General features: G+C 47.8%; 1 protein-coding gene across 1 annotated transcript in view; it reads right to left on the bottom strand.

The window, feature by feature from the left end:
- Positions 1–17153: 17153 nt before the first annotated feature.
- Positions 17154–27656, bottom strand: part of WDR1 (WD repeat domain 1) — a 43939-nt gene continuing 33436 nt past the window's right edge. Inside the window, exons 10-15 of the mRNA XM_017513224.1 lie at positions 26611–26767; positions 24902–24989; positions 21710–21820; positions 20575–20748; positions 20130–20274; positions 17154–18314 (exon numbers count right to left, since the gene is read on the bottom strand). Coding sequence (XP_017368713.1) covers positions 18208–18314; positions 20130–20274; positions 20575–20748; positions 21710–21820; positions 24902–24989; positions 26611–26767 — 782 coding nt within the window. The 3' untranslated portion in view covers positions 17154–18207. The remainder of the gene's footprint in view (positions 18315–20129; positions 20275–20574; positions 20749–21709; positions 21821–24901; positions 24990–26610; positions 26768–27656) is intronic.

The raw sequence follows: 27656 nt of genomic DNA, 5'->3' as shown, positions 1-27656 counted from the left end.
GCCCCTGTAACCTCTGCATCTGTCCTGGTGCGTGCTGGGACCAGGTCCCTATAACCTCTGCATCTGTCCTGGTGCGTGCTGGGACCAGGGCCCCTATAACCTCTGCATCTGTCCTGGTGTGTTCTGGGACCAGGGCCCCTAAACCTCTGCATCTGTCCTGGTGCGTGCTGGGACCAGGGCCCCTATAACCTCTGCATCTGTCCTGATGTGTGGTGGGACCCAAGCCCTTCTACGTCATTGAGTGGAGCCACGTCTGCCCTCTCCTTTCTAGTGCCCCTACTAGGATCGCCAGAGGACTCATCAGTTTGATTCAAGGCAGCCACATTGCGCTTGCCTCATATGGAATCGGTCACACATTGAAATGCTCAACTGGAAATTCACATGGCCCTGTCGCCCAACCCGCTTCTGTGCCTCTGGTTGAGTGTGTGTTTGCCTTCCTGAGGTTAAGGTGATTCATCTCAATGCAGCTCTGCTTTCCCACTTTTCTTTGATTTTTAACGTCATCTGAGAAACCCCCTTTGAGATGTAAGATGAGCAAGAGAGAAGAACATCAAAGGACGCTTAATCTTTTTCAATCACTTGTCTATGTCATCCTCATGGATTAATACAACTTTGCTGTAATCTCCCCATTTACAAATGAAGAAACAAAAATATCATATTTTTGTTTAGTACTTAATTCATTTTTCCCACTTATGTACTCTTTTAATAAACCTTTTCTGAGGAAACGAGGTGTTGTGTTCTGAACATCACACATGACTGCTACTGCCTGGATGTATCCCAGTTTTCCAGAGGTTAAAATATGAAGTCACGCACATCTTACCGCAAGTACAATGGGATAATTCTTAGCAGACAGACGGCCCGTCTGGCCTCCTAGTTCTCTATCCTGGGCTCCTCCAGACATTTTATCAGATTGCTACTGATATTTAAAACAACAACAGCTGCAGCAAGAAAACACAGATGGTCGCTCACCACCTCAGGTCTCGCACTGACTTGGTGCTAGAACTCTTCATGGGCAGAGCGTCTGATTCATGGCCACATGGAGATGTAATTTAAGCCACACATCCATGTCCGTGAAGCTCCCATTGGCTGGACTCTGGTCCTACCCCCAAGGTAAAGCTGGTTTCTTTCTCCAGTGTGTCCTGGCCTTGCCAGTAGTATTTTCCCCCAACCTCTTTTTCCAGTTCATCGAAAAGGTCCCTGTTGGTGAGGCATGGTGTTTCATGCCTATAATCCCAGCACTTTGGGAGGCTGAGGTGGGAGGATTGCTTGAGCCCAGGACCGGACAATAGAATGGGGGCCCCATCTCTACAAAAAAACACAAGAAGGTTCTTGTTGCCTCTTTAGGGCTCCCTCAAAATCACGTTTTGTGAGATCCAAATCACCTTTTGTGAGATGAGAAGTTAGTTTCCACAATGACAAAGTGTTTCCTTCTCCTGATGCCTCAGCACCATGACATTTTAGACTGGAGGCTTCTGTGGCAGGGGCTGTCCTAAGCACTCTAGGATGCTGAGCACTGTCCCTCATCTGTGCCCACCAGATGACAGCAGCACCTCCATTCAGTTGTGACAATCAAAAATGTCTCCAGACATTGCCAAATTTCCCCTGGGGTGTACAATGGCCCCAGGGTTATTTCTAACTACAGTTCCATTTTAATTAGACAAGGTAGTCTGCATTGCCCCTAGCAAGGTTGAAAATCCAGTGTTTCTGTGACACTCCTTGTCTACCAGGCTTTTTAAAAGATGCACAAGTGGTGACATGGTTTGGCCATGTCCCTCCGCAAATCTCAACTTGAATTGTATCTCCCAGAATTCCCACGTGTTGTGGGAGGGACCCAGGGGGACGTAATTGATCATGGTGGCCAGCCTTTCCTGTGCCACTCTAGTGATAGTGAATAAGTCTCACGAGAAACTCCCTCTCTAGTAAAAATACCAAAAAATTAGCCAGGCATGGTGGCACATGGCTGTAGTCTCAGCAACTCGGGAGGCTGAGACATGAGAATCATTTGAACCCAGGAGCCAGAGGTCGCAGTGAGCCGAGATTGTGCCACCGCACTCCAGACTGGGTAACAGAGTGAGACTCTGTCTCTAAATAAATAAATAAATAAATAAATAAATAAATGTCAATGGGGTAATTTTTTTTTTTTTTTTTTGAGACGGAGTTTCGCTCTTGTTACCCAGGCTGGAGTGCAATGGCGCGATCTCGGCTCACCGCAACCTCCGCCTCCTGGGTTCAGGCAATTCTCCTGCCCCAGCCTCCTGAGTCGCTGGGATTACAGGCATGCGCCACCATGCCCAGCTAATTTTTTGTATTTTTAGTAGAGATGGGGTTTCACCATGCTGACCAGGATGGTCTCGATCTCTTGACCTCGTGATCCACCCGCCTCGGCCTCCCACAGTGCTGGGATTACAGGCTTGAGCCACCGCACCCGGCTAATGGGGTAATTTTTAACTTGAAAATGTAACTTTGAAATTGATCCTGAAAAATAAATAGTAAAGACAAAATATCTTGAAAAAATTACTATAAATTAATGGTGGCATCACAGTTTTTTAAAAAAAGGACTTTTCAATAAAGTAGCAAGTCAAAAATATCGAGTTGAATCTTCACCTCACAGTGTGCTTATGGCTGCATACACACAGACACACACACACACACACACACACACACAGTGTCACACATCCACATACTTCTACCCTTGTGGTTGATTGATGGATACGTAGAAAGTAAAATCACAACACAAAGAAAATATACGGGAATATTTTTCTGACTTTGTAATCAACTTTCTAAGATTTCTAAGTTTAAAATAAATAAAAACTCATGGAGAAATTTACTGATAGATTTGACTACATAAAGATTGAAGTCATTTTACCATTCAGCAACTTAAACATTATTAGAAAACAAAATTTAACCCATGAGGCATATTTATGACAAATATAAAATAGTACCAGCTCCTGAATATATATATGTGAAGAGTTCACACTTCAAAGTCTAAGACATTTATGTAAGGAAAAACATAGACAAATAATAATACATTAAAAATGATCAAACTCACCCATGCAAGTTGAATTGCAGTGCCACACTAGCAAAGTTTGTTTCAAGTTATGATGCCTTAAGTTGACGAGGGTGGGATGAGACAGGCTTTCACTCACCATTGAAAGGAACACAAATTAATAGAATATTTTTGGAGAGCAGTTTAGTAAAATTATTCCTCTCTTTCAAATGTGTATGGTCTTCATCCTAGTTATTCCATTTGTAATAATCTCTCCTAATGTATTAATCCTACATACAAGGTTTATGTTAAAATACATTTATCAAGACATTTGATTGGCAAACATGGAGATAATGTCGAAATTAGGGGAATAATTAAAGAATGGTTTACTTGTTGGGTAAGATGCAGATATTTTAAGATGAGGTTTATTCACAGTTATTAATGACAAAGGTAACTCATGGCCATAAGTTAAAACAAAGATAAAATTGGAATCCTGTAGTAGGCTCTTAGCAGCAGAGCATTTTTTTGGGGTGTTAGATCAGGGACAAATCCCCACGATGCACCTCTTTGCTGTGTATCTTTGTGGTAGTTGCTTAATCCTTGTGAGTCTATTTTTTTGCTCACAGCTTTGTTTTAAGGATCCAGTGAGATGACTAAATAAAGTAGTCTTGCACATTCCAGACACCTGACGAGGGTCTGCACCTCCTCTTGTTAATAATGCTGAGCATGGGATGATGCAACACACAGAGAGAAAGGGACAGAATCAAACATTACATATAGACCAACTATAAATTTAAACTACATGTTTGTCCACAAAAAGTTTGACAGATAGTAATAATTGCTTTTAATTTTCAATTTAAAGGAAGTGGAAGTGTTGACTAACTGTGTTTTCGTAACAGTGTGGCTTCTGTCTTGTAGGAATTGTGACAATCTTGTTCACAGGGTCCTAGTCCATAATCTTAACAGGTGAGAAATCTCACACCAATCTTATTCCCCTAGGGACCGATGTATGAAAACCTTGTGATGTTCCACTCCAGATGGAAAATGGGGTTTGGTGTGATCTAGGGGTTGAGAAAAGCACTCTCTCACAATCACACCACCTGCAACACTGGTAATCCACGTGCATTGGCACCATCCGGGATGCTAAACGCAGATTCACTGAGAGATTTGGGTTTGGTAGGTCTGGAATAAGGCTGGGAAGTGTGTGGGTCTCTCTCTCTCTCTCTCTCTCTCTGTGTGTGTGTGTGTGTGTGTGTGTGTGTGTGTGTTACAGATAGTAAAGTTTATAGATCATAAGCATAGAACTCAGTGCATTTTTACATATGCACGTACCTGTGTAGCCACCATTTACACCAAGATATTGACGATTTCCAATAATCCAAAAGGCTCCTTGATGCCACTTCCCAGTCAGTAACTCCCAGCTCCACTCCAGGTAACATTATTCTAACTTCTGGGACTACGGATTAGTTGAGCCTATTCTTGAGCTTCCTTATGTCTGGATACTCCTGCTCAATGTAATGTTTATGAGATGAATCATGTTGTCTGTATCTGTAGTTTCTATACTTGTATTGCCCAGTAAGAATAAACCACAATCTGCTCACCCCTCCGTTCTCCTGTTGATGGACGTCTAGGTTGATTCCAGTTTGGGGCTCTTGAACAGTGCCGCTCAAATGTTCCTAACCATATCTTTTGCTGGGCATAAATGCGCCCTTCTCCTGTATATACCTAGCCATGGAATTGATCTATGCAGGATAGGCATATGTCTAATTCTAGTAGACACTGCCAAACAGTAGAAATCCATATTTTAAAATCTGAACATTATTTCTAATTGACACATAATTGTACATATTTATGGGGCACATATTATATTTTGATACATGTAAACAAATGCGTAATGTTCAAATCAGGGTAATTAGCATATTCATCACCTCAAATATTTATTATTTCTTTATGCTGGGAGCATTCAACATTCTCTTTTATATTTGAAACCATTATTGAAAACAAATTATTAACTACAGGGCCATAGAATGCTATAACTTTTTCTTCCCGTGTAGCTGTAATTTTGTATCAATTAACCAACTTCTCCCTAGCCTCCTCTCCCCATCATCCTTCCCAGCTTCTAGCAGACACAGTTCTATTCCCTCCTTTTACAGGCTCACATATGAGTGAGAAAGCTTCCACATAAGAGTGAGAACACGTCGTAATTACTTTTCTGTGCCTGGCTTATTTCACTTACCATATGATCCAGTAATCCCAACAATGGGTATACATCCAAAGGAAAGGCAAGGAAACCAGTTTTTCAAAGAGACGTCTTCACTCCCATGTGTACTGCAGCACTATTCATCATAGCCAAGATATGGAATCAGCCTGTGCCCATCAACAGAAGAATGCTGAAGAAAATGTACATACACCATGGAATACAAATTTGGCCAGAAAAAAGAAGAAAATCCTGTCGTTTGTGGCAATGTAGATGAGCTGAAGGAAATTCACACTTTTGTAAGTAGTTACAGATATGGGCAGTCTTGGACCACACTGTGAGAAATGCTACTTGGATAAAAGCCCCATTATATGGGCAAATATATTTCCTTTAGTCCTCAGTTCAAGTAGAGGAGAGCTTGCTTACACGGAGATACCAGATAGGTGATTTGGAGAAGAGGGTGAATGATAAATCAACTGAGTGCCATCCATTAGCACCCCTTTGGAACAAATCATTGCCATTTACCTCTTTTGCCCAAGAGAAAGAAGCTGAGAACAGAGAAGCTTTGATAGGATTTGATAGTGAGAGTGAGGCACCGGGCCTCTGTGTCCAGTCAGCCAAGCCTCCTCCCACCCTGGCCATGGGTGAGAATAATGCTCGTTTATTTGCTGGTAAAAGGAGATGGCTTGGGGACCTGGGTTATCCCTGCAGGGAGCAGCTATCTCCTCTGCTCATCTTCAACAAGATAATTGCAAAGCGGTTCCCTGCCAGCCCATCCTCTTAACAAAGAAGGTGAGATAAAAGAGATGGCTTTCCTCCTGCTGGACCCAGCAGGCTTGACAGCCAGTGCCAGCTATGGGGAAACTGTCCCTTCTAGCCAACTCTAGATGTTTCCGAACAGACCCAGGCAGTTTCTTGCAAGGCTGAAAGCCAGGAAACAGCGGTTCCTGTTGGCCGAGGCTTGGAAAGAGGGCCTGCCTGGTCTGTCGGCCCATGCTAGGCTTCCTTAGCGCCTCTGCTGGAGCCAGTTATCCTGCAGGCTGACTCAGCCTCCGCCCAGCCATGCTCTGAAGCTGCTCTCTGCTGTTTTAAGCTGAGCACTGCAACCAGGAACCTCAGAAACCAGAGACGATGCAGGCCTCCAGAGGTGGGAGAAGGGCTTCTGCATCAAGGCTGGCAGGAAGAATGGGAAATGGGCACTCAAGGATGTGGCAGTATGCCAGGCTCTGTACTTCAGGACCTCATTGAAAACAGAAAGGTGGGTTGATCATTCCCACCCATCCCAGGCTGGGCCTCCTGTCCATCGGGCTCCCACAGCTATCTGAGCATTCTTTACCAACACGGCACTACCTCCTGCAATCCCTTGTTTAACCTCTTCCTCACTGTTCTATAAGTACAGCGAAATGTCCAGGTGTGGTGGCTCATACCTATAGTCCCAGGACTTTGGGAGACCGATGTGGAAGGATTGCTTGAGTCCAGGAGTTTGAGGCTGCAGTGAGCTATGATGGCACCACTGCACTCCAACCTGGGTGACAGAGTGAGACCCTGTCTTTAAAAAAAACCAATAAAATAAATTAAATGCAGTGACACGAGACAACCTGTGTCTGTTTTATTCTCAAAGCTGTGTGTGCCCTCAATGCCAGGTGAGGTGTCTGGTACCTAGTAAATGACCATTGAACACTGGCTGTGAAAAAGTTAAATTATGCCACGCGGGTACATCGTCTCTTCAAGTTAAAGCCACTTAAAAAACAGCAGGTGCAAGAAGATCACTCTAACTTTCATGCTGTCTCTTAAAAGCAAAAGATGAGATCCCTACGTGAAAGATGCAACATCTTTACTCTCAAGTCAGGATGGAAAGAATTCTGTACCAACCTTGTGAAAATCACTCTTACCCTTTAAGCCTCCACACATCATTTAGTTGCTTCTTCTCAACTTACTACTATTTGTCCAGTTCAGCATATCAGTAACTGACTACTTCTTGCGGTCTTTATTTCCTTACGAGGGTGCCTGTGCTACATCAAACTTGTATTTAAAAATGTGCATGCTTTCCTTCTGTTCACCTGTCTTGTGTCAGTTAAATTCTCCAGCCCACCCTAAGAGTAAGGAAGTATAATTTTGCTGCCCCTGCAGCTGATTATATGAGTGAATAAATGACTGAGTAAATTTTGAATTATAAAGTGAAGAAGCTAAATATCTTGATCATGATTTTTCTTTCTAAGAACATTACTCTATTAAGATCACAGACTTGTAAAGCTCTTCTACCTAACAACAGCAACAAAAACCTAGCTCTTTAAAAATAAAAGGGAACTCTTTTCTGAATTAGCAATGTCCAGAGAGATTTTTGGTAGTCACGCCTGGGGCAGGGGGTTCTATTGGTATGTCATGGAATTCAGGGATGTCACTGACATCCTGCAGTGTACAGGACAGTCCCACATAAGGAACTGTCCCATCCTAAATGTGAGTAGTTGGTTGTGCTGAGGTGGAGGAAGCCAGCTCAGGGAAAGAGGGCTGCTGTCGGCACTGCTTGCCGCAAGCTACAGCAACAGCTGCTGCTAAGAATTGTGCTCCAGTTGAAAGTGAAGATTGAAAAACTGAAAAGAGCCGGGTGCAGTGGCTCACGCCTATAATCTCAGCACTGCGGGAGGCCAAGGTGGGCGGATGACTTGAGGCTAGGAGTTCAAAATCAGCCTGGCCAACATGGTGAAACCTGTCTCTATTAAAAATACAAAAATTAGCTAGGCATGGTGGTGTGCACCTGTACTCGCAGCTACTCGGGAGGCTGAAGCATGAGAATTGCTTGAACCAGGAAGGCAAAGGTTGCAGTGATCCAAGATTGCGTCACTGCACTCCAGCCTGGGCAACATAGCAAGACTCCATCTTGAAAAAGAAGAACAAAAGAAAGAAAAGAAAAGAAAAAAGAAAAACTGAAAAGAGCAAGAGCCACTTAGAAGCCAGGTAGGGTGGTGCGCACCTATAGTCCCATCTACTCAAGAGGTTGAGAGGTGACGAGCCCTTGAGCCCAGGAGTTTGAACCTCAGAGAGCCATGATCACACCACTGCACTCCAGCCTGGGCAACCAAGTGAGACCCATCAACTTTTTTAAGCCACTTAGAGAAGGTTTTACAGATTACATGAGCAAAAGCTAAATAACTAGTACATCCATGTGCCAGAAAGTGAAGAGACAGATGAGACCTCTATGGGACATGTCAGCTATATCCAAGAATGTGTTTGCCTCTTGTGGCTGAGACAATGATCAAGGTAGCTTTCCTCCCAGGGCAAAGACTGTGGTTTGTTTTTGGCCATTTAATTTGGCCAAAACTGAATTTTGATAAATAATACTTTGCAATCTTCAAATAATATTAGTTTTGTTTCCAAAGCCAATGAACTAGAAGCTGTAATTGAAAGAAGGAAGAAAGGGAGGGAGGTAGGAGGCAGAGAGGAATAGCAAGAGGGAGGGCCGGAAGGCAGGCATGAAAGAAGGCGTAATTGTCAAAGCTCCAAGTTATTTGAGGCATATTGATGACCTGACTTTATGCCTACAAACAAAATCTGAGTAAGCTCTAATTCAGAAGACAAGGGTACCACTGTGTTTCTCTCTGGAGCGCCCTCAGAAGTGTGACCTCTTCTAATCCCAAACTGCTTAAAAAATGATATCTCCTTGGGGTGCCATTTAGATTAATCTGTGACGGGATCAGAAGCAAGCTAAGCTGATGATTCTAATTCAATTGCCAGCAAGATGATGTCTCTCTCTATCTGTAAATGTCCTCATGCTGCTTTCCATGGGGCCACATTGATGGCTGCAGTCAGCTTATCCCTTACAACCCTTTTAATTTTTCGGCTGCATGACATGCTTTTCTGTGAAGGCCGTGGTAGCTCAAATGAAAGTCTTTATTATACAAGATCACAAGCCCTTGATTATATTCTTAAGAACTAATTCCTTGCTTGTGTGCCTAAACCACCCTAGGTAATAAACTCCCCACAAACGTGGCTTTCCTGCATCTCACCAATCTGCGTGTGTTGGGGTGGGAGCGTGTTATGCCATTTTATGCATGGGGCTCAGGGTCTATGATTACCTTGTCCAAGATTAATCAGTAGGTGAGAAGCAGCTGCAGGACCACAAGGGTAGAGCTTTTCTCATCAGACAGCACACACCTCTATGGCAGCGTGTTTGGGTCCAAACGGTGGCTAATGTTGAAGGTGGGCCCCAAAAGTGCCCTCAATTTATACTGGTCATTCAGCCTGCATCTGCTTGCATCAAGCTTAACATGTCCAACTCTGGTCGTCTTTGCTCCCTGAAGGCCATCAAGCAAGTCCTGCAGTTGCGTTCCTTTCACTGTTGTGAAGACCCTTCAGAGTCTCTTTTGTCCGATGGCAGCAGCAGTGAGGCCCGTCCACTGGGCATGCTCGGCTATGAACTGGGCTTCTTGTATTGCAGCTACTTCCATCATCCCAGGGATACCAGTCACTCCAAACCTAGCTTCCCTGCAATTCCATTTCCCACACCAAAACATGGAAAGGATAATGCTGACACTCCCACCAGGGCCTGTGGGGATGACTGGTTTTGTTGTGTGACTGAACAGCTTTGCCCTGTTCAAGTCCCTATCAAGGCACAAACCTTGAAAACCATTTATACAGAAGACATTAATGGGCAAGGAGGTTTTCATCCTCCTTAAAAAAAAAATAATTAGGGAGTGGAAGAGTGGAATGGTCATTGTACCAGATCAGGCATAAAATTGCAAAGTGCTGCCACAGAATCTAAATGAAAAGACCCAGTTTAGGGTCCCTGGGGTTAGCCTGGTTCATGGGACAAGAAAACATGCCTTCTTGGCATGGGGTAGCTGATGTCTTGGGATGTCTCTGGAATATTTCTTCTAGGGTTCTTTTTTCCCTTCTAATAAACTGATTAAGAATTAATCACATGAATGATTAATCTGTATTGCTATTCATTTAAAATATTTGAATAAATTATTGATATAATAATTGATTGATTGATTGGTAATTAATAAATTCAGACTCGCCCAGCAAGAACATTTTTGTGGCGACAAGGCAAAGAGTAGGATAATAATTGGATGACCCAAAATTTAGATGTCACTAGTGAAAAACTCATGTGTTGTTACCAATGCTCCTTTCACCATTACCTAACAAGATTTTCTAGGCAGTGGCACCCTCAGAATCCCGTCTTCTCTCAGCTTCCGTTTCCTAGTAGCTGCCAATTAGGATACCAGCCGTCCCTGATTTTATATAGAATGATGATAGCCAGGGGCAAATGAGGAAACAGAAGACTCACAGAAATCTAGGACTAAATATAAGAATTTTTTAAAAATGGAGATTTTTATGTTAAAGAATGTGAGGTCTGTAGTTTTTTAATCTCCACAGGAGAAATGAACAAATGATTCCACGTAAGAAGAACACTGAAAGATACTATATTCTGCCTTGATACTTTCCAGGAATGTCACATCCTGAGTCTTGGTTGATTTTCTCACAGTGTCCTCCCCAGCCTTGATGGACCTCCTGCTCCAGGAAGCCTGCCCTGATTTCCCAGCCAGAGATGATCCTGTGAATTTCCTCTGGCCTCCCCCTGGCTCCTCTAGGAGCACAGTCACAATTTGTTGTTCATTATCACTAGTCGGATACTTATTTCATGTTCTGCTTTCACAGCGGTAACCAGCATGTGCACATTACTCACATTTGGTGACAGCCTTTCTTTCACATCTACAAAACAACAGTAATAATGCCTCATATCAATTATATTTACTGTGGGTCAAGCATTTAGGGCTTTACTTGGAGTATCTCATGTGATCCCCATGCAGCCCTATGAGATATGCAAAATTTCCCATTTTGCGATGTGGAAATGGGCGCACACTATTGTAGACACTGCTGATAGTCTCTGACATGCATTTCATCGTCTTTTTGCCTATATAAGTTAGCATAGGATAGGTTCTGCTATGATAACAAACAAACAATAAAATCTGAGTAGGCTGGTAAAACGGATTTATTTCTTGCTCACACCACAGTCTGCTGCAAATCTGGTGACTCTTCCATCCTAAGGCCACATCTTTTTTTTTTTTGAAGACAGAGTCTTACTCTGTCGCTGAGGCTGGAGTGCAGTGGCATGACCACAGCTCGCTACAGCCTCGACTTCCTGGGCTCAAGCCATCCTCCCACCTCAATCTCCCAAATAGTTAGGACTGCAGGTATGCACCACCATGTCTAGCTAATTTTTTGATTTTTGTAGAAATGGGGTCTCACTGTGTTGCTCAGGCTGGTCTCAAACTCCTGGCCTTAAGTGATCCTCCTGCCTCAGCCTCTGAAAACACTGGGATTATAGGGGTGGACCACCATGTCTGGCAAGCCCAGATCTTTCTGGAACATGTGTCCTCCAAGAACACATATTCTGAGAGAGATGGTGGATGCATACTGCTCTTAACTGCCTGCCTGGGGGTGCCCCACACTCCCTGTCACAGTCACAGGGCCCTGGCTGCACTGCAAGGAGGCTGGGAAAGAAACGTAGGAGCCAATTGATACTGGGTGAGCACAGACAAATCTCTGCCAGCTCTGTTCAAGGTGATTGTGTGTCCTGCTAAGATGTTGCATGCCCCAGTCCTCCTCACACCCAACAGTAGCCCAATTCTCATAATGAGACCTGAGTGAAAGTCAGCAGTCATTCTAGGAAAAAGCTTTGATGCTCTGCTCAGGCGTGGTGGCTCACGCTGGCACTTTGGGAGGCTGAGGTGGGCGGATCACTTGAGCCAGAAAGTTCTAGACCAGCCTGACCAACATGGTGAAACCCCATCTCAACTAAAAATACAAAAAATTAACTGGGCATGGTGGCACTGCCTGTAGTTCCAACTACTCGGGAGGTTGTGGCAGGAGAATTGCTTGAACCCGGGAGTCAGAGGTTGCCGTGAGCTTAGATTGTGCCACTGCACTCCAGCCTGGGCAACAGAACGAGATTCCGTCTCAAAAAAAAAGCTTTGCTACTCTGATATAAGCACTAACTCCTTCCTCCTCCACCTTCCCTTCTTTAGCTTTTTGCTTCCTTCCCAGAATACAGATGCTACCCTGGAGGGCGAGCTGCCAAAATGGGACGTGGATGCAGCAGCATGAGGACAAAAGACGCAATCTGAAGCTGGAGCAGCCACAGGATGGGAGCTGGACAGTGATGTTCCATGGAGGCCGTGCAAAGGACTGCCCCCATCTGCAGGGACACTGGCTGTTCTGTCCTGCTGTGCACCTAAGAGCAGCTGCCAAGTGGGAGCAGCCGCAGAGCTGGGGAGGGACTCTGTGAACCAGGGCACCTTATGGATCCCGTTGGGTTTGGCCAATGGGAGGCTCCAAGATACACCACAGCCTCTTGCTCTGGGCTCCCACTCTTGGTGGGTAAAAGTTCCCTCCCCTTGTGTCTGCAGGCCCGGCATGGGAAACAGCTTCCTTCTGAGCTAGTTCCTGAGTGCTTCCACCTCTTCCTGCCTTCCCTAACCCTTGCGCCTCTCCAAAGGGTCCCTTCATTCAATTATCTTCAGTTTAAGCCTGGGAGCTGCCATTCATTTGCGGCACACAAACAGGGACTGGTGGCTCACTGCTTCACAGGTGGCAACCGTACAACTGCAACTTGTCTTCCTGCATCTTTTGCCCTTGGTCTTGATTGTGCATCTGAGATAACAAAGAACTTCCATCAGCGTTCAGTGTCAGGCAGAATTAATTTCAAGTCTCAACTTCCTGCAGGAGTTCAATCATTTGCCCCAAATTACCCAGCTGAAAATTGTCCGTTTCATTGTCTGCTACATGTGGATAGCATCCACTCCTCATAGAACAATATATTGTGAGAATTGTGACGTTGACAGATTTAGTTAAAAAAAAAAGTACAGGATGCCCAGTTAAATTTAAATTTCAGATCAACAATGTTTTTAGTATGTCTGTGCAATATTTGGGATATATTTGTACTTAAAAAAATCTGATATTCAAATGTAACTGGATGTCTTGTATTTTATTATTTATTTATTTTTGTGATGGAGGATCTCACTATGTTGCCCAGGCTGGCCTCAAACTCCTAGGCTCAAGCGATCCTCCCACATAGTTGGGGATTGCAGGTGTGTGCCACCCAGCCTACCCTGTATTTTATCAGGTGAACCTAAATATCTGTGAAATGCATAGCACATCGTCTGCATATTATGTAGCATCTAGTTAATAGTAGCGGCTACTATTATAATTTGTAATTCCCATATCCATAGCCCCTAACCTAGCACAGTCCCTGACATAATGCTCAAGAGACAGCAAAAATGATGAATAAAGAAATGAGTGAACAAAGGGAGAAACTGAAAACCACAGAGGCATTTTGTCTGCGGCAAAAGATGCCCAGCGGGCAATGGTAAAGAAGAGTGTGGAACATAAGTGTCCTTGATTCAAGCCCAGCGTTCCTTCCTCCAAACTGTGCCGGAAACAAAGTGAAGGAAATTGCCAGAAGAGGCAGGTGAACTGGGCATGGCGCCGAGTAGACCCCCAAAGTTGCTGAAAACACCTTTTATCTTTTACCCATTCAATAATCACGTCCTTATTTTTAAGTAAGTTTAGATTACAGATCGGGACTTAAGCTTCATATCATGTTTATATCATGGACGCTTGCAGTTTTATATCAGTCTCAGCAATTTCACATCAATCTCAGTAACCAAACATTTCTCCACGTTGTTTTCGCTGCAGAGTAACTGTATTGAGAAAATCTTGGTTCAGGCAGATGAGCACTTACAATTGATGGAAGTATTTTTTAAAATTCACCTTGCAATCCAAGGATACTGTTAGTAGAGATGTCAGGAAAAATTATATTCCCAGATCTGCTCCACAGCAACTCAAGCTTAGCAAGTCAAATTAATGTGCCAAGGATGTATTATATTAGAATTTGGCTCATGAACAGTGGGCTGGCTCTCCTCTGTCCCCTGGAGCAATGGAGACATGGCTGGGCCTGGGGCCCCCTAACCAGGAGCTGCTAGCCTCCTACCCCAGCCACCTGCCCCTCCAAGGTAGGTGTGCTCACATGACTAAGAGTTCCTCATAAAATGGGAGTGGATGTGGTGAGTGTGCGGCCCTCAAGACTGCACGTGTGCCTCTGCCACGCTTTCTGCCACTTCCCAAACCAAAATGTAGATGCGACGCAGCCTCACCCTGGCAAACAAGACAGATGTGGGAAAGCATGAGGACAGACACACCCAGGACCTGGAATGTTCATTTGGAACTGTAAGTTCTGTGAGCCCTATGGGTCCCTAAGAGTTAAACAATGTTTCTGTCGACACTGGAGGTAACCTGGAGAAATATGATTTTTGAAAATACTTTCTGAAACGTCCACATTTGAAAGATCAGCAAAACTCAATGAATCACTTTTTTTCAAATAATCAAAGAATGGTACAAAATTGTGCATAGATAAAAGATGTGTTCAAAGTGGATTTTGACAGAGGGCAAAAGATTCATTGATAGGGTTTCAGATTTCACATTGCATGAATCTTTAAGAACTTTTCACTTGTTGGATTTTGGTGTAGTGCCAAGGATGAAAATCCATTTCTCTGAAAATGCTACTCAAGTTCTTATCCCTTTTGCGACTGTGAATCTGTGGGAAACCATATTTTTTTCATATATTTCAACTAAAACAATGTAGTGCACACATTGAATGGAGAAGCCAGGCATGAGATTTTCCAAGATGTAAAACAATGCTACTCTTCTACTATTGTTTTGAAGGTTTTTCTTTAAAGTTTGCTATGATAACATGTAATGGGTTTATAAGTCATAGAGACATTAATAAATGTTTAAAATTGTCTTGACTTTCCATTTTTGGTATAGTACATCTCCACATAACCAAAAGTTCTTTGGGTATTCAATAATTTCCTTGTGTCAAGAGTACCACACTGCAATAGTTTACAGCACAAAGGGGTTTCTAGCTCTCCGAGGTCCAGATTTGATGCATTGTTCTCACAGGCTCGGGGTCAAACACTGGGCAAATTTTCCATAAGGTTGAACCCAAGAGGGATTCTTTTGTCAACATAGTAATCATTAGAAGAAAAAGTGTTATGCTAAACAATTTGTCAGTTTGGTGATCAATACATTTTTGTTAATGCAGTGATTAGCAGTAAACGTAAATCCCCCTTTGCAGCAGGGATTCGACTCCACCATATCCTGTCAGTTTGCACAGGTCAGCACAAACATACCACTTTTCAACAGCTGATCAAATTGTTCAAATGCATGTTATCTACAAGCTCATTTCACAGGGGCAGTGCCCTAATGGAAACAGACTGTTATATATCCCCAGGAGGCTCTTAGGAGCTGTCTTCTAGTCGAGCTGCTTCTTACCAAGAGGTCAGTGTGTCAGAGCTGGAAACAGAATCCCTTAACCTGGCTTTCTTCTCACTACACTGCTAACTCTAGGACGAGTGTCAGGTCTCCAAGGCCCTAAGCTGGCCGATGAGCATGGAATTTGCCTGCACACTGCTTTCCCTCTCCATCCACAAGTGTTGATCACTGCCGGTCATTGATAATTGACCTCAGTTCAATGTCTAGTTCCAGTGCACCCTAGGGTCTTGGTATCCTGAAGTGCTCCAGGTAGCCAAAGCTGGTCTGCAGAATGCAGCTGGTGTGCACGAAGGTATCATCCTGCCTTGAATGGAGCTGTGGAGGATTGGGTCCATCTGAGTCATGCCTGGGGTCCAGCTTCTCTCCTCTCCCAAAACAACTCCAATTGCTGCTCAGGCTTGTGATCACAGATTGCCAAAAAACGATTAGCTTGAAAATGATGCCTGCATTCTTTTCTCTCCAGGGATAAAAAAAAGTGGTTTATTTTTAGTTTTCTCTTTGAAAGCTTACTTTTGAGTATACAGATCTTCCTCCTTGAAACTGATGAGGTCCTGGGTAGAGATGTTTTTAAGCCTTTAATTTCACTACACGAAAGAACAGGTACTCTTCCCTCTGCAATGGACCTTATAAGGTCCTCAGGGCCTTCCTTGTGTGTACCTGCTGAGTCTGTGGCTTTTTTTTTTTCACAAATGGAATCATTCTTTACCATTTTTGTCCTTAGAAACACTCCTGCTTGTGTGACTAAATTCAGTATTTTCTTGAATTCTTATGGTTTTATTGTCTAAAGCTAAAACTTTGATTTTTAAATTTAGTCTGTTATAAGGATAAGGTAAATAAGACTCTTGTCACCCAGTTTTATCATCACCATTTACTGAATGATTCACCACTCCCACTGATGTGAAAAGTAGAGGTCGCAGTGAGCAGAGATCGTGCCATTGCACTCCCACCTGGGCAACAAGAGCAAAAAGCTCTCCAAAAAAAAAAAAAAAAAAAAGATACCTTGCTAACCCAAAATACACATAGGAACAAAGTACATTTGTAGACTTTTAAGAGGCAGCCCCAGCTTCAGATGTTATAGACTAATATTTTATTCCCTGACTTTTCTAAGAAGCAGTATAATTAGATTCTTCAAAGTGTTTTTTAAAACTGGGATTGCAAACTTAGACAACTTCACAATTGTTACAAAAGTACAAAAGGCACTTTCAAAGAACAGTGCCTTTCACTTTGCAATTAACGTGGATGTTTGGGAGCTTTGTTTTTAACATCTAAATGCATGCTATTCCTTATGTGAAAGCTATACAGGCTGCTAAGAATTTGGGAAGCAGATGGAATGTAGACATCATCTGGTCCAGTGTTGTCACTTGACAAAGAAATTTAGGCCCAGAGAAGGAAAGGGATGTGACCTAGGTCACAGGGTGACCAGCGGTACTGCTGGGAAGAGGAACTGAGGGTTCTAGCCCCTTCTCCGGGTCTTCCCTTCGCCCACACAATGGGTCTGACAATCGTGGACTCCAAACATTTCCTGCCTGAGGCTGTGGGCTGGTGAGACCCCTAAAGCTATGAGAATCCCACAGAGGTTCCTCCCCACCCAGCCGCCCCACCCCTGTACCCCCATCACACAAAGTCAGTGATCCGCAATGAAGAGAAAAGATATTTAATTATTTCTCAGGCTAATCTCTTAAAGCGCTCAGTGTTTTCACAAGTGCAAGGGAGGGATTGTTCTTAGCCAATATTTACCAGTGATTCCGACACACGCAAAAACACTCCCAATCACGGTGCTTTATACTTACTTTTAATTTCTGCACTGAAAAAGAAAAGATAAAAACGGTGACAGATTAGTTTACAGTGACTTCATCTTTGCCCTTAAATTAACCTTTGCTCCTGGGAGCAGAAGACGGAGAGAAAGACAGGAGAACATCAAACCATGATGGTAAAACAGTGACCAGGACACCTCGGTCTGGCTAACAAGGGTTCTAAAAACCTGAACACGGTGCCGTCAACGCACTAGTTTGTAAACACTGACAGGCAACAGTTAAAATATATTAATAAAAAAAAAACCCAAAAAAACAAAAAACCCCCACAATTCCATTCTTAAAATCAAGCACAAAGTCTGACAATGAAACATATCCAGGGGTTGTATGTCCCCATCTGATCTGGGGGTGGCTCTCTGAAGGCAGCCACACGGTGTGAGTCACACGCTAGGAAGAGACAGACATCTGCTCAACACAGAATTCTGGCTTTGCTGAACTGCAACGCATATTCCCTCTTCTCACTAGTACAGAAATGTTCTGTAGGTAGGAAGGTGAGCCCCAGCTCATTCACCTGTACGATCTCCCCTGACCAACAGTGAGAGAGAGCCACGCCGGGGCCGGGGGCTCTGTGTGCTTTGGAGGCCACTGCCTCTGGAATGTTCTGCATTCTCAAGGTTTGGTTGGGCTGTGGGTTTTAGTTACGCTCCACACATTGTTTAAGTGCTCACTTTATTTTTCATGTGCAAACTGTTCCTGTCTAAAGCTTTCAGAAGAACGTGTACAGACACCCTGCAGAGACGAGGGTCATGACGGGGCCCTACTGCCTCTTGCGGTGGGGCAGGGGCAAGGGGGCGCGTCACAGAAATAGAGAAATGACATGTTCCACTGCAGTTAAACTCTAGTCCCTGATTAGGTCCGTCCAGAGGCGGGGGTGGGGCTCCTCAGTAGGTGATTGTCCACTCCTTGACAGAGGCATCGTGGGAGGTGGTGACCAGTGTGTGCTCATCCAGCCAGGCCAGGCTGCTGACATGGTGCAGCCGGTGTGCATCTGAGAAGAAAGGGTGCAATTTAACAAAAAGCCAAACTTCTCCACATCTATGTACATCTTGGACTAGGAAGATGGAATGACCTGTGCGTAAATCATCACAGGGCCTCCAAGAAAATGGCCCTGAATCGTTATAACTCAGGAGTCTGGCAGGGTGGCAGTGACGCTGAATTCTCTGCCTGGCACTCCTGATCCCCAGGGCCGGGTGCCTCTTTTTGTGCTGCAGGGTAATTAGCAGCATCCCTGGCTCCACCTACAGATGCCAGTGGCTACGCCTCTCCAAGTCTTGAGAACCAAGTTCCAAAAGAGTGAAATAACAATTTCTTCTTATGTATAAAAGCGATGACATAAAGACAACACACAAAGCGCTAGGCTGTATCCATACGGTATTAAAATGGGCCGGGCATGACAACCAAAGAAAGGCTGGAAAACACAGAACTGGGGGCCACTGACTTTCCCCTCTGTGAGTCACACGTGGACGACCAGATTCCTGATTCCCCCATCATCTTGCCTCTTCCCACCCGAGGTGCCAACAGTGAGACGGTGCCTGTGCACTTAGGGCTCCTCTGTGGCTGGCTTTGCCCACAAAGCCCAAGGAGGCTCCCAGTTGCAGGCAAGGGGGTTCCCACCAGCTTTCTGCTCCCCTGGTCCAGGTGGTCCCCAGCCTCTAGGTCTGCAGCCCCGCCTAGACAGGATCAGATTCAGCACACCCCATCTGGCACAGCATGTGCCCTGATGCAGGAAGCCTTAGCCTGCGGGTGGCGGCGCGTGGCACAGGTGCCTGGGATCTCCTGCAACCACCAAGCATGACTTGACAGTGAGGCCAGGCTTTAGGTCTCTGTTCACATCACCAGGCTGGCTCTTTTCCAGGTGCAGAACTCAACTATGTGCATGAGAGCCTGACGCCGAGATCACTTCATGTTTGGTGCCCTGTGACCACACAGTGAAGACCCTGACCTACTCTCTACCGGACTAGCTCTTACTATGTATTTTTTCTGGATCCATTTCATTCATGAACTTGTCTGATTTTCACTACTTGTTTGACTCTCAATGTCGACTGCTTTATAAACCAGGACGGACAGTGAAATCTGCTTTGCGTCTCTGATGGACTGGGCTGCCTTCCCCCTACCTGCAGCCTACAGCTGGGGAAGGAGCTCTGTGGGTGGGTTCACACATTTTTAAATAGGAAAAGGGCCCGTTAGTGTTTAACACAAAAGGATGTCTTCAAGGAAAATGGATGAGGGAACCTGATGCACCAGGAGGACAGTAGGGAGGAACTGGGGAGGGGAGGGTTTGGACAGCACAGAGCTACCTCCCCAGATGCGGCCACTTGAGGACATCACAACCCCCACAGGGAGAAATGATGACATTCGGGGCTAAATAAAATCTACCGTTACAAATAATTTCACCTGTTTCCTTTTGAAATGTGGCTACTAGAAAATTTCAGCGTCTACATGAGGCTCACATTAGACACTGGATGTGGCTATCTTAGGGAGGGGGAGACCCTGGTGTCCCAACTGGGATTTAAGGGCTGGGAGGGGGAAGGGAAGATGTCATGGGTGAGGCCTTCACTCAGCTGAGTACGTGTCCTGTGCATGAGACCCCCGTCGTGCTCCCAATGGGAACATGACGCAGCCTGTGGTCCCTCAGTACGGCCAGTAACACAGCTGGTGTTTGCTGGAGGGAAGCAGACCCACACCTCTTCTAGGCCACCTGCCTAGAAGCACAGAGGCTCCTTAGCCTTGGGAATAGCAGCCAGGGAGACAGCCTGTGAAGTGGCCCACAGAGCCCTGGCCACAGCCTGGGGGAGGAAGTCACCTTGGATCTTGACTCTGGTTTCCGGGTCACTCAGGGTCCAGACGTACACCATCATGTCCATGCCACCGGAGGCAAAGTGTTCATTGTCTGGGGACCAGGCCAGGCAGACGATTTTTGCATGGTGTCCATAAAAAACATTGTTCTCCTAATTGCAGGTTGAAAACAAGAGAGGTGGCAGGTCAGGTTCAGGCCAGGGTTGTCCACATCACCTCGCTTACTCCTCATGTTGACAATGAGGACCCAGGTTTCTCAGGTACTAACTCTATGCTAGCGACCCCTACAAACCCACTAACTCCCAGAAGCACGGCACGAGGCAACTGCTACTTGTAGAAGCAAGAAAGCTACAGCTCAGACAAGGTCAGCTCAAAGTCACCAAGTCACGATCGCCTTCCACTGCCACCTGCACCGCCCAGCACGGGGACAGAGGAGCCCGCTGCCCACTCACCGAGTAGCCGTCAGCAACGCTGAACACTGTGACCACCTTGCTGGCGTCGCACACGGCAAGGAAGGCGCCATCGTGGGAGTAGGCCATGTCGGTCACGGGGCCCTTGGCCTCTAGGAGCTTGCCCTCATCCTTCAGCGTGGTACCCAGGATGGAGTACAGGCGGACATTGCCATCCTACGGCAGGGACAGAGAGGAAGTGAGACACCACCAAACACACACGCACCACACCCACCCTTTGTGAAGGGAGGGGTTGAAGCCTTAAGAAAATGTGCCTTTCTGACTTCTACTCTGGTGGGTGCATGTCAGGTGCTGGGCATGGCTCTTCCCATGGATAGGCCTGAAACCAACGGAGCTCTATGAAAACGGCTGTTGGTACTTCAGGGCACCGCTGGTCTCCTGAGGCCCTCAAGCTGGCTGGTAGAGGAAGCTACTCCATGCACAGGTCACATCTAGCACCTGATCTGAAGGACCCAGCAGCACGTAGAGCCGCCCGGCCCCTGGCAAAGAGGGCACTACCACACCCGCTGCAGTCCTGGGTGATCAGAGGGCTGCCCTCCTAGGCTGGGTAGGGGAAACGAGCTCTTCTCTAAAGCACTGAGAACTTGGCCAGGCAGACTGTGACCGTGCCACAAACACAAGTTCAAGGGCATGAGAATTACAACGAAGCAGAACTCAGGGGAAACTGTAAAATTCTTCGTTAGTACTGCACCCTGATGATGTCAGGAAATTCTTGTCACTCTTCATTCAATCTACGAGCCGAGCCCAGCCCCAGGGGACACCATTCCTGTTCCTTCATTCCCTGACCTGCTACCCTCTTGCTCCCCCTGCCAGTCACGGGGCTGGCTCTCAGGCCCAGCTGTCCCCTCCTCAGAACTCTCCCCACCTCACTGTCCAGTCTTGTGAGTACCTGGGCAGTGAAGCGGGGAGAGTGCTGAGGAGGGCAGGGGAAGGCTCCAGCTCTGGGTGGCAGGAGGTGGCTGGGTCCCAGAGCAGGTCCCTCACCCCCTGCCTGACCCTTCCCCTGCCTGACCCCTCACCTTCCCTGAGACAGCCCCGGTACTCACACAGCGCATGCTGTCCCCAGATCACCCAGACACCAAGGACAGAGAGCACAGGGGAGAGGAAAGTGCCTTACCGCACCCCCAACCGCCACCGTGTCCCCGCCTGGGTGCACTGCCACAACTTCAGGCTCGTAGCCGGGGCTGTCGATGCTGAAGCACTTCCTCTGATCCTTCAGTAGGACGATCTGCGGCACACATGAGCAGCGGGTCAGGGCAGTCCAGCCCTTCGGGACAAAGCCCTCAGCAGTAGGAGGGGTGTGCCCCTGTCGGGGCTCAGTGGAGCTGGGTTTGGCTCTGTCCCCAACCTCTTTGCAGGGCCATCCGGGGCTCTGAGCCACACCACCTGGGCTCAGTCCCAGCCTTGTGACTCTCAGTCAAGTGGGGCAGGAAACACTATGAACTGTGACCATTGCCATCATCACTACATTACTATCATGGCTGTCACCACAGCACTGCCTCTTGAAAAGTCACTTGGCCTCTGAACTTTAGTCCCTCCAGTCAGTGAGGGAAATAAATGCACTCTGCTGAACAGCACGCCTAGGCGTCAGGAAGATAGGAGCACGGTGGGGCGGGGGCGCGATAAGGCCTCAAAGCAACAATGCAAAAGAGTATGGCACTTGGGATTCTAGGTTCTGGCTTCTCAAGACAAAAGAAAGAGCCAGAGTTCCACAGCTAGCGGTTCTCCTACAGCCTAGGAACAGTAGGAGAACCTCGTGGCACCCAGCTGTGGAGCGTCCGCCTAACTCCAGCGACTGGAAGTGGAGCTGGGACACTCAAGTCCACAGAGGCACTCTGCCCCCTACACAAGGATGATGCCCCGGAGGATGGATGGCAGGGCAGAACAGTGGCTGGGAAGCCGGTGCCTACTTCCTGGGGCCTACACCCCTCCTACTGCCGGGGTCGCTGCTCCTGATGCCCCAAGCCCACTGGGAAGTGTGCAGCCCTCGTGGTGGCCACCACACCAGTCCCGTTCTGCGTTTACTCCTGACCTGCTTGGTGAGAGGGCAGGAGACCATCCTCAGCAGGGGCTGAGCCACGCTGCTTGGCCCTCAGAAATGCCAGGGTGCCAAGTACTTGGGTGTCTGGCTGCAGTGGGGACGCCCCCATGGCACACTGCTGACCGAGCAGGGCTCCGAAGATGGAGAGACCGAGGCTTGAGCCCAGCACAGCTGCTTGCTGGATGAGGGGACGGCCCAGAATCGTCCTGGGCCTCATTAACCAGTGGTGCCTGGCTATCGTGAAGATGAGTCAATGTTCAGGGTCAGGACAGAAACAAAAACAGCAGCGACAGCCCCTGGGCATGTGCCAGCACTCTGCTGTGAGTGTTCCAGCCCCAGAAGGCAGGGATCAGGTTCTACATTTCATGGATGAGAAAATGGGGTACACAGTTGATGTCGTGTACTCAAGGCACCAATTCCCACAGGCTGAGCTGGGACTTGCTGAGATTCCAAGCCTCGGCCCCCACACTGGACCTTGGCCTCTGGTACGTGCAGCAGAGGCTCTGCAGCGGGGGCCTTCCTTTTTCTGTTTCCCCGCCTTGTCTATTCTTCCGATTCTAACTTACTTGTCTGTTACCAGACAGAGTGGCCGTCATCTGTGAGTTTCGACTTTATCCCAATAAGCCCCTACCCAAGCCATCAGCTGTCATGAAGACAGGCAGCCCCCGCCCCTACCCTATGGGCTTGTTTCTGCGTGGACTGTGGGGTGTATGAGGATGAATGGTAGCAGCGCCCATTCATGCTACTACTGCTACTGAAGGCGCACCTGTGTCATCTGCTTGGCTCTGGGGTGGCCTTACCTACCCACAGGTGAAGAATGAAGGCCTAAGCATTGGCCCGAAGCTTCGTCTGACATGAGGCTTGAACCTGGTTGTTTCCTGATCTAAAACCCCAGGCCCCTCCCAGCACCCTCCTGACCCTTTGACTGATGATAGGGAGCTCTGCAGAAGATTCTGACCCGGAGTGGGGGTTCTAGATGCCCTGGGAGAAAAGGATGAGTAACAGATCACAGAGAAAACCACCTGTCCCCCCCGCCCCCCCGCATGCTACAACCCTACCAGGGTACTTTCTAACCCCCTGGGGGGCAGGCGCCCACTGGGCCCCTGTCTGAACATCCTCGTGAGATCTTTACTCTCAGCCTCAGGGGAAGGGGTGGCCTATCATGACCACAGCTTTACAGATGAGGAAACCTGGGCCTTGAGACACAGGGCGCTCTGCCCTAGGCCTTACCTGCTCACCCACAAAAGCCCCATGTGCAGACCCCTTGGCTGGCAAGAGCCCTGCTGTAGACAGAAGCTGCTTTGTAGCATTTCCCCCAGGCCCTGAGGTGCTCCGTGTGCGGATTCTCCCCCACCCCCACTGGCTGTCCAGGGTGTCTGCAATAATTACTTGGCAGGGAGTTTGTGTTATCTAGGACACAGAGAAATCCATTCTCCCTAAAGCAATTAAGTTCACAGGGCAAAGGAGGGGCGGAGGGTCCTGAATGCAGCTTTCTTTAGCAGGGTTTGCCACTTGTGCCAAAGGTTGCCCCTTGCCTTCCCCAGTCTACATGCCAGCAAGCCTAGGCCCGCCAACAGAGAGTATCTTGTGCAGAGCAGAATTCTGTATAAAGTGGGTTAGGCATCTCAGTAAAGGGTGCTTTGCTCCCGAAACTCCGAAGGCAAAGGTGTGCAGGTGACCCACTGTCTGGAGTGAGAAGCCAGGCTGGGGAGTCAGGTGCCACCTTCTGCATGCGGGAAAGCCCCAGGCTGCTCTGGGCCTCACCCTCCTCATCTGTAAGAGGAACCAAGATGGTGTGAGGAGCCTTACATGTACTTCCTCATAATCACCTGGATCTTTGAGTACTGGCGATGGAAAACTAAGGCTCTGAGAGGGTGAGGTAAATGCAAGAAGTCACACAGCTCCAACGCAGCAGGGCTGGGATCTGAACAGGAGCAAAGGCAGGCCCACCCCACAGAGTCTCTCACAGGCCTCACAGGCCGAAAGGCACGCAGTGTGTTCTGAGGCTTAGACAAACCCCAGCTCTGCCATCTGATGAGCTGTGACTTTGGGCAACCAACGTACCCTTTCTGTGCCTCCATTTCTTCATCTGTACAAGAGGCAGGATGGTGGTGAGGATTAAATATGTGAACTCCCTTATTGCAGTGCAAATGAGCGCTCAAGAAAAACACTGGCTAGAGCAACTGTCAAACGGGACGTGAGTGGAATTCAGCAAGCAGGTACCACACAGCGCCCCAAGCTCCGACCCGAACAGAGGCAGGTCCCTACCTGCCCGATGCACACGACCACAGCGTATCCGCCGGGGCCCACAGCGACGCACTTTGGCTGAACGTCCAGTTTCACGACTCCTTGTCCACTGTTCGAGAGAAAGGACGCACGTTACTTCGATGATGCAGCAGCTCAGTGGAGGTATTCACATACATTCACTGTTAAACCACAGCAATGCTGCTACTTAGGAGAAGACAATTCTACTACCATCTATACTGAGGGAAAGACTTGCTAAAATATGGGATGGGGGCAAAAAAAAGACCCATGACTGGTGCAAAGAGATGATAAATCATGATGGGCGCCTGGGAGTGGGGAAGGAGTGGAGGAGCCAGCTCAGGGCATTGTTTATGCTCATGTTTATCTGTGGTCAGCACTCACTCCGCCCAGTTTGGCTTTTGTCACCATGTCTGCCGACTAAGGACTCTGGAGTTCACTGGGCACAGACAGAATTGAGTTCTGCTCCCCAAAATGGATGGGTAACTTTTAAGAATCCATTACGGTTAATGGGTGAAAATCACATTATCTTTAGCCTTAGCCAATGCTATCAAAACTTGTCCTGGAAAGACTCACACACACAAATTTCTTGAAAACTGAGATCATCAAGGAAACTTCTGCATCCCTGGGCCAAGTGTGGCGTCTCCAAAGGCTCTGCAGCGAAGTCCTCAGGCCAAGGCTGGCTCTGTAAAGGCCTTGCCTTGGGTTATCTGGCCCAGGAAGACCTCTAGGTTACCACAGGGCAGCAGAAAGAGGACCAGGGCCCAGATGCCTGGGCTCTAGGGCCGCTTCTGCCACTTATCGGGAGTCCCAATTTACCTACAGATGCCCAGGCAGGCAGGGCCTGTGCGTCAAGGAGGGCACACCTGCTAGGAGCTGCGTCGAGGGCATACCTCCTTGGAGCTGCATCAAGGAGGGCACACCTGCTCGGAGCTGCGTCAAGGAGGGCACACCTGCACAGGGCTGTGTGCTGGACCTGGCGCCAGCCATCCATCAACAGGCCCCAGGAGTCCCTGCCTCTCAGGCAACACCACCTAGGCAGGATTACCAGGTAACAAAGGGGTCTACACAAGAAATGTAGGGGCAGAGGAGGGGTCAGTCCTGGGCATGGGGACACTGGACATGCAGAGAGCTTGTCAGGGCCTGAAACACTTCCCTTTCAAGCCTTTCCAACTGCACTTAGGACTTCAGATCACTTGCAAACAGCTACTCTCCTAGTTCTACTGACCACCAATCAAAGGCACAAGAGCAAAAACAGATATGACGTTCTTTTGACCAGATCACCGTGTGCCTGTCTCACCCTTGAGCGGAAGGGGGATGCTGTCTTGTACTCAGCACACGCCCGGTGCTAGGCTCACCTAACCCACAACGGTCGGAGGCAGCCTCCACTGTACCCGCCTTTACTAATGAGGAAGGGGAGACAGAAAGAGACCGCAGCAGGTTCCTGAAGAACAGGGCTGTGATCTGCTGCCCCTGCTTCCAGGGCAGGGTCCACACCTGGTCATCATCTGTGGGCAAGAACATTACCCAGACCACCTGGTTCTATAACACAGTGCTGGGCTCAGGGCCCAACAACTGGAGAACAATGCTGGGACAGGGTGGGAGAGATGACAGGAGCAGGTGAGGCGCCCTCAAGAACAGGAACTGCTGGTGGCAAAAGCCCTCCGTGGGAGCTGAGGCTCATCCGGGAGTCCTGCAGAGCTGAGCGCTCTCACCTGTAGTCCCGCAGCGTGAGGTTGGTGTACCGCACGGTGTCGTCCATGCTACAGCTGATGAGCTGCCCCGACTCGTCCACGGTCATCCTGGACACCTGGTTCGTGTGGCCCTTCCCAGCGAAGGAGTCGTTCTCCCCTGTCTCTGAATCCCAGTAATGTAGGGCGGCGGTTAAGGAAAAGCCCGGCTTCCAGGACTGTTGGGTGTTCTCAGGTGTGGCTTCAGTAATAAGATTCTACATTTACATCAACAAATGGGAATCTCATCGCATATGGAGAAAACCATTTCCCCTGGGAAGCTGGCAGTGTCCACAGCTGACCCGTTCCTGTGAAGCGGTATCTGAGGTATGGGCGCACCACCCAGAGACTGGATGAAGCAGAAGGGGAGCCATGCTGTAGACCTGCGGGGGACCAGCAAGCTGGGGACGTTCCAGGGCCTGCTCTGCCACTAGCTGTGACAGGGCCTTGGGCAGGCGCACCCCTCTACCCCTACATTTCCTTACATTTGGGGGGCGGAGGGTGGCATGCCTGCCCTCCTCTCCCAGCACTGTGGGGACCTCCCTGGGTCCTGGACAGTCCCTCTGGGAGGTACAGCACATGCAGACCAGAGCTGTCCACACAAATGGCAGTTTCCAACACAGCATGGTGGTCAGGGAGGGCAGCAGAGCAACGCGCAGCGCATGCCTTCACCAGCAACGTGTCAGGGCCCTGCCCAGGCACTCTGCAGATGGCAGCTCCAAGGTTCAAGACAGCCCCAAGAGCAGTGTGTCACCAGCCCCAGGCCATGCAGGAAAAGTTCAACAGAAGCCCCCATCACCAGAGAGAAATCAGGACTCATTTACAGAAACCTAGATAAGAACTTATAAGGGGGACACAAACACCTCCAGGGAATATGACAGAAGGGCCACAAAGCACCTCACAGGAGCACTAGCACTGGCTCTGCAGACCACAGGCTGTGTGACTCTGGGGAGGGCACTTCAGCTCGCTGAGCTCCAGTTTTCTCGTTTTAAAAAAAAGGGGACCCAACTTAAGGGTGTCCAGGTGCTTGT

This window comes from Cebus imitator, unplaced genomic scaffold (assembly GCF_001604975.1).
Source record: "Cebus imitator isolate Cc_AM_T3 unplaced genomic scaffold, Cebus_imitator-1.0 Scaffold488, whole genome shotgun sequence".
NCBI classification, from domain to species: domain Eukaryota; kingdom Metazoa; phylum Chordata; class Mammalia; order Primates; family Cebidae; genus Cebus; species Cebus imitator.
This window is presented reverse-complemented; position numbering and strand designations above follow the sequence as displayed.